Raw genomic sequence first — 13,126 nt, 5'->3', positions numbered from 1 at the left:
CATGTTTCAGTTTATAGAACACATTAAGTTTTCGAAACCCTTAAAACCAGTCTGTTTGGCACCAAGAAACATTCCATGGCCAAATATCACTCAGAACATCTACTGTACAGTACTTCCCCATGGTGATGTCAGATTTAAACATTAACTGAACCTCTTGACCTATATCCGTATTTTATGCATTGTACTGCTGCTACGTGATCAGATAATTGCCTGAATGTACAGGTGCTCGTAGTAAAGTGCAGTGTTTGCAGAATTGTAGGCCAATATATAACACTGTGACATTTTAGTGATGTCATTGTATTTTAGAAAAACCACTCTGCAAGATTTAAGTGAAGCAGAAAAGTGTTTATTGTACCCAGTACAGATTATAAAGCTTAATAGTAGATGTAAAGGTTACCCATAAATCCCATGTTACAGAGGTGAGGTTCTGATTACTGCTGAATAAAACCCATTGCTAAGTTATGACATTACAAGTACAAGGATCTATGGCTCAGCATTTACTGGAACGTCTCTGTAACATGAGCTTAAGGACAAAACTAAACCCTGGGCTACCTTTAAACAGCTACTACGATGCTTAAAATATTAGATTGTCTGATACATTTTCTCATAAATCCACATTTGTCTATTCAGACAAGTTTTTTTTTTTTTTAATGCAGGAATTCAAATCCCTCAGATACTAAGTTTTAAAAAAGATAAACCCTTAGAATACCTGTTTAGACACAGCTTAAGGTTCCACTATGTAAACTAAACAGATATTAGAGCAAGAAATGTCTGGTATATAGCTTTTACAACAGTCAAAACAAATGCAGACGTTGCAAAAATATACTTATATAATTATACATAGACTTTACTCTTTCAGTATTTCTACAAAAGCAGAAACCCTTGCGTATTTTCATACAGTATAAAGCCTGTGCATTCGCGTGGCTGGAATTATATGCAAACCTTTCATTCAATCAAGTTACATACTTTAATAAATTCAGCATGAAAGATGCCATAGTTTTAGAAATCTCACTTAAGCACAGCGCTGAAAAGTACACAGCAGGTTCTACATAAGAAACAGTGCACAAAAGCCATCTTAGGATAGTCACTTAGAGATTTATACATTGTAAACCTGAAGTAGGTTTAAAAATACAGCGTTTTTAGTGTCAAATTACTTTTTTTAAAAAAAGTGTGTATTACAGTAGAGAATGTGCATGCTTGGTGAAAGGAGTTCAAATGAACTGAAGAAAGAAACGAAAGTTGGGTTAAAAAAAAAAAAAAAAAAAAAAAAAAAATGATACAAGCATGTATAGTATACATGTACATGTAAATAATTGCGATTTTTGTAGCAGGAGGAAATCACCATGCATGTGGATGTGGAGTTGTATGGACCTGCTCATCAGGCAAAGGGGACTCTGGAGTCCAAACCGAGATTAAAACAGTTCAGTAAGCGTAGCCGTCAGGATAAGACAAGCACTGATCCCTGCCATCAACATAGGAGGCTCTGCTGGCTTCATCGTAGTGGGACAGAGGGACTGTGTCATCCTCAGGGACCTGCATGCCATCAGGGTCGACTTTTAGGCTTGGCCTTTGGTTATCAGGGAAGGCCATGGAAAAGAGAGCTTCTGGGTCGCATACAAACTTGTACACATACCGCTCACCTGCCACCTGTGTTGGAGAGAAAGACACGTTAAGCTTAAATCCTAGACAAAACTGGAATCATATTGAATAGTGTGTGCAATATCAGGCTTCGCTATTGAGGTTTTGTTCAACAGGGAGGAAGATATAAATATCCTAGAACAGCTAGTTTGTCCTATAATCTTGACATTTCACTGCTTATCAAACTGCTTCATATAAACTGATGATGAATCATCATACCTTCATCAACACAAACCTTTTACAACTTATTATATTGATTTATTTCTTAAAATATTTTTAAAAAGGAAGGAAGGAAAAAAATTGGAACGGGAACGTGCCTTTACCTTCTGCATAATGCCCTTCTCATAATAGTAGCGGAGAGATCGGCTTAGCTTGTCATAGTTCATGGCAGGCCTGTTCTTCTGGATTCCCCACCGCCTGGCCACCTGTACACAAACATGCACACACACTTAATAAATTCTTCATGTACAGGAAATACAGCCATACAAATCCTCTAATTACATGTTGCAAACTGACCTCTTCTGGCTCAATGAGTTTAAACTCAAGCCCACGCCCGGTCCATGCAATAAAATGGCTGTTGGATGGATCGTCCAGTAGCGTGACCAGAAATTGCCAGAGCTGCAGGGAGCCCCGCCTCTGGTACGGAGGCCCGTCCCTGAAGCCCACTCCCTCCTGTTTGCACTTTCCGTCGAGCCGCTCAGGCACCACACAAGCGTCTTCGTAATAGAGGTGAGGCTCTCCGTCATACATGAACCCTGGAGATTGAGGAAACAGAGTCGCAGGTTAATCTCCGACATCTCTCAGGAAAGACTGATCCTGCAGCGCATTAAACTGAGGGTTTAAATATGCCATACGAGATGATCTTACCTTCACTGTTAGCCTGATAGAAGTTTGATGACTTCCCAAAGGATGACTGGCAGCTCTGAATTTCTGCAATATGGACAAAACTTAATCAAGTTAGCCAAATGCTGGTTAGGAACAAAAAATAGCCGTTGTGATCTAGCGTGAACAATGGATGAGTAATTGTGCTTTGGTGTTACAGAAGGATTTGTTGTTATATCACACTAGTGGATGAAGTGCATGAGAGACAGGGGGGTTACAGTGACTGGCAAACATACCACACTCACCAGAGTCTATGCCAAATTCTCTGGGCTCCTGTTTGATGGACATATGATGGAACGATGGAACACGACTGGCTGCAACATTAGAGGCACCCTGTTCAGGGTACCGGGGATCCACCATCTCTTGCTTAAACCCCCGTGGAGGAAGCGGGATCACCGGCTCAGACATTTGGCGGTGGTAGTGTGGCCGATTGTCCCGGGGATATAGGTTGCCATTTTGTGGTGGGTATGGAGTCCCAGTGCAGGCTTCGGGCTGTGGGAAGGGCAGACATGGCTCTGAGAGCTGTCTGTGGAATCTACAGTTGGGAAGGAGGACAAGAGAGGATTTTTAACCTTTGGGATAAATATAGTGTTTAATCATTAAGAGGTTAATACCCGGAGACTGAGAGTGAGCTGATTACACGACTAAATGCTCCAGGAGTAGACATGTAGTATTAAATAATGATTCCAAAACATATTAAAAATAAACCATTCATCATTAATATCCAAACAAAAATATAAGAATTAACTTTTTTCTGCTGAGTAAAGTGTTGAAAATCGACTTAGCAGTTAATAAATATTAACATAATACATAAAGATGACCCTATCCCAAATAATTAGATTCAACTAATCAGCTGCTAATGTAATTCAATTATTGTGTTTGGGCAGGAAACCAGGGTTCGGACATAAATATACCAGATATTCAGCATCACACTCTGTGTCAGAACCCTGGAGTCTTAGAACTAATCTAAGGAACACTACCATGGCATCATATCTAATATCTTACCTGTGATCTGCATAAGAGATATCTGGGTGACCCACAGGTGGACGGGGCACTGCAAAAGGTGGACTTTGGCTGTGAACTGTGCTGTGTATTCTCTGATGAGTGTGGCCAGTGACAGCTGGTAGCCCACGTGTCTGAGTATGGACTGGAGGTGTGACTCTCTTTTGCAGGGCATGTGCCCCTGGATTATGGGAGGAGTTGCAAGGTGATACAGGGGTAGGGGGCGATGCTGAGGGTTTGCTGAATCCAAACGGCTTCTGTTCATAGGCACTGATGAGAAACAAAGGTCAGTTTCGTATATGCAGCAGATTTTAGCGTAGCTACGAGAGCAGGACTGATGAGAACATGTACCTTGTAAAGTTGTTGTAAAGGCACTTCTCTCCATATGGCGAGAGTCTCTGCTCTTGTCCACAGGGGGAAAAGTTTCTGCTCGGACTGACTTCCCTCTTCACTTTGGCTTGAGGTTGGCCATGGAACATCACTACAAAAGCAGAAAATAGTTTTCATTTCAACACTAAGAATTGACACAAACAATGCTAGTTAACCTCAAAGTTTGAATGCTTCTCAGAAACAAATTGTATTGACTTAAAGTAACTGATTACATAGTTACACTTCTACAAAAGGTTTTCTATCCATTTATATGACAAAATTAAAAGGCGATATTTCTGTGTGTGAATAAAATGCATCATGGAACCTGTAGATTTAATGCATGCTTTCAATGAAAATGGGGTCTTTCTTGCCCAGACATGCTGAAAGAGTCCTCTGTAAGACTAATCGGCCCTCTGCCAAAGCTGTAGCACTGTGTCAAACTAACACGCACACCTATGCAAACTCGTGCATGTACTCGCTAGACACACAAAGGAACATTATCACTATAGAACATACAAATAATTGCACTTCAATATCCAAAAGTCAAACGGGGTTTAAAAAGAAGCTTAACAAGGGAAACAGAAGGACTAGTGTACGGAATATAATGAAGTGTGTGTGTGTGTATCCTGACCCATTAAAATGTCAGTGCGCTGAAGGCCGTGGTGATTTACGGCACTGCAGTCGGATGTTGGGCCACTGCACAATATCTATCCCTCCACGAGCGCACACACTTTTGCAACCCAGAAGAGTGAATAAGAGGCAATAGAGAGTCTACTGCGGTCCATTCAGGGTTTTTTTTTTTTTTACCCTAAACCTCGTGCCAAAATCCAAATGAAAAACAACTGGCTTTGGCGAGCACGACAAGTCTGGCATGTCTCATGAATAACTGTCGGTTAGCAGAGTCTTGTTTCTTTAAACAGAATTAAAGACTGTTGTACAGTTACACTGTTATTCCCCAAGCGGACAAGTGTTCGCACCTTAACTATCCATTTAATACCTAATATTCCGATACTTTAAAAATACATCAACTAGGATGTAGATGACTTAAAATTACAATACATTATCTGGCAATATCATGAAAGTACACAATGGTTAAGTCTATAGTCCATGACCTGTAGATTGTTACTCTACAGCCTGTCATTAATAATTGATAAGTCACATGTAAAGAAACAGCTACTGACAGCCGTACAATCCATCCTAAACCTGTTCTACCCACATACTCCCAAATCAGATACTCACAGCTGTCCTGGAAATCTGGAACAAACTGTTCGTCGTCAGGTACTTGGGCTGGAGGGAAGAAAATAAACAATGTCTTGTACCAAAGTCTGTATACAACCATGCAAAAGTAAACTATCCAGTATATGCACACAGATTTAAATCTGTGCACTTGTTTAACATGTGGAATTCATTCTAGTTAGCTTTGAGCCCAAAGCAAGTTTTTTTTTTTTTATATAAAGTACTACATTTATGGTGAACAGTGGTTATTACCATGTACTTAAAAAAAAAATAATAATGAAAAAAAAAAAAATTAGGAACATTACCTTCAGCTATCCATATTTCTTGCAGCCTACTGAGGTCCTGAAACAGCTCTGGGAAAAAAGAGAAATAATTCAGGATTAGGCTTGAGAAAGTGCGGTGACTCAGTACAGCTTCCTTCGTTTTAATCATACTGTATTATAATATAATGGTCATGGTTCATTCGTGTGAGTGAAATGACCATGGTTTACCTTCAGTGTCCTGTGCGAGCTCACGATCCATGAACTTCCTCTTCCTATCACTCAGTGGCTTGCATGGTAGCTCCTTGGCATGGCATTTCTACAAACACAGATGGCGGCGATTAGAAACAGTTGGCATTGATGATTCCAGCTTGCACAAATAACTCTCAAGATTGTGCATTTAAATTACTTAAAGGTCAAAGATTGATATTGAAATGTACAAAACATGGACCCGTGAGGGAAGTATGATGCAACTTACATTGGACGGCACCACAAAAGGAACTTGCTGATCGTAAAAACTGTCCATGCTGTGGGATCAACAAATCAAACACGGAAGGAAACGATGGAGGGAGACGCGTCCTCTCCTTCTTTTTCCTTCTTTCTCACGGGGGAGATCTCCTCGCCTGTCAGCTCCTAATGATTAAAAGCCGAGAAAAATGGCACTTAGAGAAGGATAAGCACACGGGCAGCTGTCAGCAATCATCTTATCTCATGACAGGACCAGACCAACTGTTCCTTTGATCAGCTGTGTATCCCGCCGGTTTGTTTGTTTGTTTGTGCAACTCTTTTGACCTCAAACAAAGAATGAAGGATTACTCGCAAGACTATATGACTTAGTTTTATTGTACAGGTCAGGCTTCTCTCTCTCTCATATATAAATCACACAAGGCAGTGAGACTCGTTGCACATTTACGCACCACTGATATATTTTTTTTAATGGCCTACTATTTACACACCAAATTGTCCCTTGTCCACATTTAACAATGTACTTGCCAGTTAGGGATAAAGCTCTTGTATGTACAGTAGCGTTTACTTTGGAGCATTAAAGCAAATTAAAGGCACATCCCATGCGCCTTCGTATACCAAATTGAATTGAAGAAAAAGTAATATTGTGGTAGCTTATAGCAAGAGCTGGAAGAAGAGGATAGCTTAGAGGTTAAGGCATTGGACTACTGTTCGGATGGTTGCAGGTTCAAACCCCAAAACCATGAAGTTGTCTATGTAGGGCCACTTAGAAATATAAAAATAAATAAAATAATTCGCTCTTGATAATGGCATCTGCCAAACACCATGAAGTCAATTTAATAATTAAAAAACGACACAAAAGTAAAAAATAAATAAATAACAAATAAATCACACACCAGAGACAAGTAGAACTTGGTAGGTGTATCTCAGAGTGTTTTATCCTTCATAAGGTTTAGAGGTATTATCCTGCCATGAAGTCATGAGAACACTGCAATCTTGGCAAGCTGTGCACTAAAATAGGATGCAATTAAACAACCATCATTTACTGTTATTGCTTCCTCTGATCTAGATTATGAAAAGGACATGAGCCCCAAACAGCAGGCTCTGCCCTCTATATAAATACAAGTGCGTGGATAAATATATAGCAGTTTGTCCTGGTGCACCGAGTTTCAAACTTTAACAGCCCTGTGTAAAAAAAAAAATAATAATAAAAAATATATATACACACACACACACAAGCACAGCAATGGGTTAACTATACGATGCTCTTTAAGTTCGAGAAGTTCAGTCCCCCATTGCCCCCCTGCTCTCTCTCTTTCTCTCTCTCTCTCTCCTCCCCTTGTTTTTCTCAATGAAGTGAAATTTGATCCTGTGCGCGAGGGAAAAAAACTCAACTCCATTCATACAAATCCCGACACACTCTGCATGCAGCACAAGCAGAGCACGACGAGAAGGAATTCTGTTTAAAACCTGCATGCATTACAAAACCCACGTATCAGCTCACGTTTTAAGCAAAAGACAACAAACTACCGCGAGAAAAACGAGGAGAAAATGGTGGCGCGAGATTCGCACAAAGAAAATGGCGGAATCTGGAGCAGGGGATAAACAAAATCCAGACTAAAACTTAGCAGACAAAACATACCAAAAAAGACAGTAATGCAAGTATTGTGCCTGTACATAAGTATAAACTATATCACATGCAAGTATACTCACCCTTCTTATGATTTAATCCTTTTTAAAGTGTAAAAACAAACAAGAAAAAAAAAACAACAACAGCTATTTATTCACTCCCAAGATAAGCACGCGACCCTCGGGTGCACGCTCTGCTGCGCGATCACAGCAAGCTTCTCCAGACTGAAAAAAATTTCTCAATGGAATCGCCTGCTCAGCTCAGGGCTGGTGCTTAACACCAGAGTGCGCTCTAATTGGCTAATCCAGGACATCATTCAAGACACTGACCAATCGGCGTTAGCGAATCACTTAAGTACGCATGAGACCTGGGGCAGCCAATAGCAGCGAGGCCCTTTCCTGTTTTTATGAATGGCTGGGTTTCATTCAACAGCCAGATGTTTCTCCATGGTGGATAATTCCCTTAAAGGGCCAGACACCAAGAATTTTAAGTTTTTTTAAAAAACAACAAATTTGTTAAACTTAGATTAGATTTCGACTCAGATTAGATTCCAGTTCAGACGTTATTTAATCTAGCTTTCCCCCTTTATATTCCAAAAAGTCCAGAAGTAATTTTCCCTGACCATGCTTTTGACTAAGCTAAACTAACAAAACAACCCAAACCCGAGTTTTTTTTTAAGTTGGTTAATAACTTTTGAAATGTCTAGCAACCTTATAAACATTAAACGTTTCACCTCAGTAAGTAACAAATCAACTCTACAATACACATGAATTCAGTACACAAGACTATTATTCATAATGTGCACCAAATAGTGAGATCAAGCTCATTACACTGTTTAACTATGATCTTGTGTATAATGACACATCATTATTAAGAGTACAAGCATCCTGCTAGATCATTCTTTTTAAAAAATGAAGTGGAAATATCTCATTATGGGGGTAAAAAAAAACAATATGCCTCATTGCATCAGACATACCTGTCCTGGTCTATCACGTACGATTGTAAAATCTAAATCACATAAAAGGCTGGGGGGAAACCACAGCAAGAAACCTTTTTAGTCTATGATCTATTATTCATGTCTAGCCTTCAAAGGAATGGTATATCCTCATGCCAGACAGCGCAGTCTGGTCTACATCTGTTCTCACTTTCCTCTATCGGGTCTTTTACTTTTGTTAAGTTTTGGGTGTTGGACTGGCACATAAGGAATCATGATCATCATAAATGTAGCACATTGTCACTGTAGTTGAACTTTCTTGATTATGTTACCTAGGCATATTCAGTTTGGGATGTAACTCTGCTTATTTTTACATCATCCACCCAGAGTTTTCTTTGTGTGTGTGCTAGAGTTACTGACTCAACACATTACACTTCTGCTCTATGGCAGCATTCAAGACATGAATATTGCATGCATCCTTGTAAATAAGGTAATGAGTCATCATTCTCTCTCTCTCTCTTTCTCTCTCTCTCTCTGTCCCTCTCTCTTTCTCTGTACCAGTGTATGTATACTACTGATTTATACTTTCCTACAGTATCTGCAACAGAGATATATTCAGACAAAATTCATTCACTTCTTTTTAAAAACACAATTTCTCTGGTTTGCTTGGATAAATGTCACAGAGCCCCGGTACCGTGAAGATTCTTTTTTTTCTCTCTCTCTCTCTCTCTCTCTCTCTCTCTCTCTATTTATATATATATATATATATATATATATATATATATATATATATATATATTTTTTTTTTTTTTTTTTTTTTTTTTCATTAACTTCTGTGTAATCATGTTCTAAACATAGACTCAATCTCAAACATAGCTGTTATGTAACACCTTTGTGGTGTTTATAGCATAAAAATCATTTTAGAACGGTGTAATACATTGTTGATTTCAGTTCCCTTGTCCTCCAGTTAGGGATAGGGAGCTGAAGTGTGACAGTCACTGAGTGTGAAAGGTTATGGGTTAATGATTAATCAATAAATATAATGACTGTTTTAACATAACACCTTAAATGTGTGATTGTCATCACTTGGTTTACAAAACTTGGTACAAAATATGTGTTTACCCTTGATAAGTTTGAGGAGTCAATAAAGATTTCTAAAACTAAAAAAAAAAAGAGACCCAAAAGGATATTATAAGTTAGTTGCAGTCTGATGACTCAGTGGGAAATTTGTGCAGACGTTAGGTCAGGATGTCGCTTAATTGTCTACTATTGTCTTTACTTCCAAAACATATTTATTTGCCCCAGGGCTTTAGGGCGGGCTGAACAGGTATGAATATAAAGAACAAAAGCAGTGCCATGGGAGACTCATTCCTAACACTAGATAACATCTCACATGACAAAAAAAAAATTCTGACTGACATATTTTTCTATATACATGGGTGCCTTTAGTACCATAATTCAATTCATTCATCTGCTGTCATTCAGTGCGGATCCAGATAACACCTCACCCACATGTCCTTTTTCTTTAACAACCTCAACAACCTGAATGGCTGTGGTAGCCATGGATACACCTGAGAGAGACAGAGAGAGAGAGAGAGAGAGAGAGAGAGAGAGAGAGAAAGAGAGATTCTGACTCATTGCTAAGCTGACTAATACGTCTTTTGAAGCACTTATACAGTAAGTGATAAACACTCTGAGGTTTGACTTCAATCCAACTCTTCCAGTATCTGTTAAATACTTAGCGTTTTAAATAGCACAAAGCAGAATGTTCCACATTTTAGCATGTCCTAACTTGTTATTTTTATGGTCGACTTCCTACATAGTCACTGCTCTTGCTGGCTGAACAAAATCATAATAATGTGGGTGTCTGGAGCTACTTTTAGGCTGTTGTCAAGTTTAGGCGCATTCATCTTATTTTCAGTTCAGCCAATCCTGACAGTAAGCTATAAACACTTCTAGAACTCATACCTGAATCTTACTATTCTATTTTGCCCAAATAGGAAAACTGTTTTTCTTTTTGTAAATTGGTGCAGTTGGTCTAAAATCACATATCTTCAAGTTATTGTTCGAGTACTAAAAGCAGTAGGTAGGTAACATTTACAAATACACAGGGCACTAATGTTAAACTGAGACTTTTGATTGTGCAGAATAACAGAACACAGTCATGAGGGTAAAAACTAATGCTACACTAATGCACTTATCCCAGCATTTCACTAATGCTTGGATACCATCAAGGCAGAAAGTTTTCTCAGTATGCCCGAGACATGATCAGACTGTCTGTTTCAGGTCGGAAACACTAGCCTACCAGGAACACCGTTAATGGCCAAAACATGTGGAAATGGCTTTGAGCAAGGTCAGGACTGTATGGGGTATGTGGAAATAAGTCTCCGGGATAATCATCCAGAGATCTTTGAAATCAAGTCCTAGTTTGATTTGAACGCCCCTTGCATATACTGTATATATGGTAACACACATTTGACATTTACAAATTATTTTTATGTGGCAGTGGTGTTGTAAAAAGCAAAAAAAGAAGAAGAACGTTAGCCTAAATTGCAATGATTTAAGTGTTTAAACCTTGTGGGAGAAAGATGAACAATATTAATCGACAGAAAATGGTATGCTATGTTAGCACAGTCCCAGTATTTAAGCAATGGTAGTGGTGTTTTAAACTGCTGAACATCAAAAATCATAAATTATATTAGTATACAGAACAGGGCCGGGAAATAGATGCTCTGCCAGATCTCAGCTGCACAAGCTCTATACAGTATTATTCAAGAAGATGATTGCTAAAGGCAGTCTTCTCACACCTTCCCATTGTCATTCCCTTTATTTGAGCGTATTTACATTGAACCCAATGTGTTGGGGGTCTAAGCTGTGAGCTTTGACACATGCTGATGAGACAGGGGGAGGGCATTGTGTTGTGAGAGGTGAGAGATCGTTCTCCAGACCCAAATCTTGGTGGGGACTGTGCAGGTACACACATCGAGTCAAATGGACTGCAGCTGTGGGGGGATACTTTGAGAGCCATCAGCACCCCCTCCTTCATGCTTCCACGCATCTTTCCCCTCCTCCATGCTTTTTGAAAGGTTCAGATTTAGACTACGGGACTTGGTTTGATCAAGTGGAGCATGAAGAAGATGGGTCAAAAGTCTTTGTGCTGATGAATAGCTTAAAGTTATTAGATAATGTAATTCAGTATCATGGCATAAAAATGCTGGTAAACAAGAATGCTCAAACAGGATCAAACAAATAATTTGATATTAAAATAAATTTTCCTGAATTCTTTTATCCCCCCCACACATTGTGCCTTTTTTCGTCTTCTGCCACACCAAAACCACAATGCCGTTTTGATCTTTGAGCTTTCTTGCTTTTTTAGTCTCAAGTGGGGAAAATGAGCTACGTCCTCTGAAATGTCATGGCATCATTGTATCAGTGCTGAGTTAAACATAGCCGCTGCTGATGAAAAACAACGATTATGTCAAAAAGGGGAAAGAGAAGTGTCTCTGTTGTGTAGTATGACCTTTAGGAACAGTGGTGAGAAGTGTCCATAAAGAAAGTGACATTACCGTCACCTCTGATGGAGGATGTCACTGATGGGCTGGTTTGGAATAGCAAGACAAATAGACGTTACTCATCTCTCATGTCATCACCAGCGTGAGCACAAATAATCATTAATGACGCAGGTCACTAATGGGTTGTATATTAAGAAGCAACTGAATGCTACTGGTTTGACCGTTGAAGAGTACATAGTCCAAAACAGGTACTCTATAAATAAAATAATAGAACCTGACCATCATCAGAATGTAAATTATTGCTTAACTTCTCTAAGTAGGCCAACTATGCAGCTTACCTTTATTTTCATAGCATTTGTAAGATGTAGTTTTCCGGATTGATTTACAGACGTATTTTGTAGGCTTATTAAAAAAATTAAGATTTATACTAGTTTAAATACACTATAAGGACACCTGAACATTAGATTTTCTTTCTCTGGCACTAAGAGATGAACTTCATAAGCCGTAGTTTGCCATGGTTTTCCCTACTGTAGTGTAGGTCAGGGTCTAAAACTTATAAAAAGTATTATCAAGGTGAAAGTGTTAGAGAGTATGAATTTATCCGAATTGGAAACCAGTATTTGGACTAAATAGATAATGAGATAATGGGTTTTAAATGGATAAACATAAATATATGATACCAACAGGAGGTGAATTACTGTATATGGAAACCAAAACCTTTTGGTTATGCTGAGCACTAAACATACAAAACAATGTATTACAGAAGTCTAGGATTTTTAGTGTCTTTGTTTAAGTACAGCCAGGGATACAGATCTATGGGCAGCCAGGGGACGTTCGCTTGCCAGTACAGAGAAGACTTTTAATGTCATACCTTGAGGGATGGTAGTTCAAGTTGAGTCATGCTCAAAGGCAGTGTGGCGCAGAGCAAGGTTTGATAAATGCCAAGTGATCATTTCAAGATACGCAGACAGCTTCCTCTACAAGTGAAGGGAAAAGTCCTCTATGAGTGTTTGACCTGATGAAAGACTTGCTAGTGCAGTAATTGGCACATTTATGGCTTTATGATCGTTGAATCGGATGTTTTTCTCCACACATCTGTGAACGTAGCAATTTTACGTGCCAGCATCTGAGCGTACCCTTTTTATGGCTTATACAGGATGTATAATTTAACTAAAATCTGTATTGCAGTCTTTATTAA

At 39.0% G+C, this 13,126-nt stretch overlaps 1 protein-coding gene across 3 annotated transcripts; it reads right to left on the bottom strand.

Moving 5' to 3' along the window:
• Positions 1-330: 330 nt before the first annotated feature.
• Positions 331-7,708, bottom strand: etv5b (ETS variant transcription factor 5b). Of its 3 annotated transcripts, none has more exons than XM_053497635.1 (12): positions 7,566-7,708; positions 5,866-6,020; positions 5,619-5,706; positions 5,433-5,480; positions 5,131-5,178; positions 3,874-4,003; positions 3,526-3,792; positions 2,766-3,055; positions 2,506-2,568; positions 2,155-2,393; positions 1,956-2,063; positions 331-1,647 (listed from the first exon to the last, which is right to left on the bottom strand). In XM_053497635.1, the coding sequence occupies exons 2-12, from the start codon at positions 5,911-5,913 to the stop codon at positions 1,423-1,425; spliced, it is 1,554 nt and encodes a 517-aa protein (XP_053353610.1). In that variant the 5' UTR covers positions 5,914-6,020; positions 7,566-7,708; the 3' UTR covers positions 331-1,422. The 3 variants fall into 3 exon arrangements, with proteins under 3 accessions (XP_053353610.1, XP_053353612.1, XP_053353611.1); XM_053497637.1 differs by having other exon boundaries at positions 1,962-2,063; XM_053497636.1 differs by lacking the exon at positions 7,566-7,708 and adding an exon at positions 6,749-6,842.
• Positions 7,709-13,126: the final 5,418 nt, after the last annotated feature.

Source organism: Clarias gariepinus, chromosome 6 (assembly GCF_024256425.1).
Source record: "Clarias gariepinus isolate MV-2021 ecotype Netherlands chromosome 6, CGAR_prim_01v2, whole genome shotgun sequence".
In the NCBI taxonomy this organism is placed as follows: domain Eukaryota; kingdom Metazoa; phylum Chordata; class Actinopteri; order Siluriformes; family Clariidae; genus Clarias; species Clarias gariepinus.
This window is presented reverse-complemented; position numbering and strand designations above follow the sequence as displayed.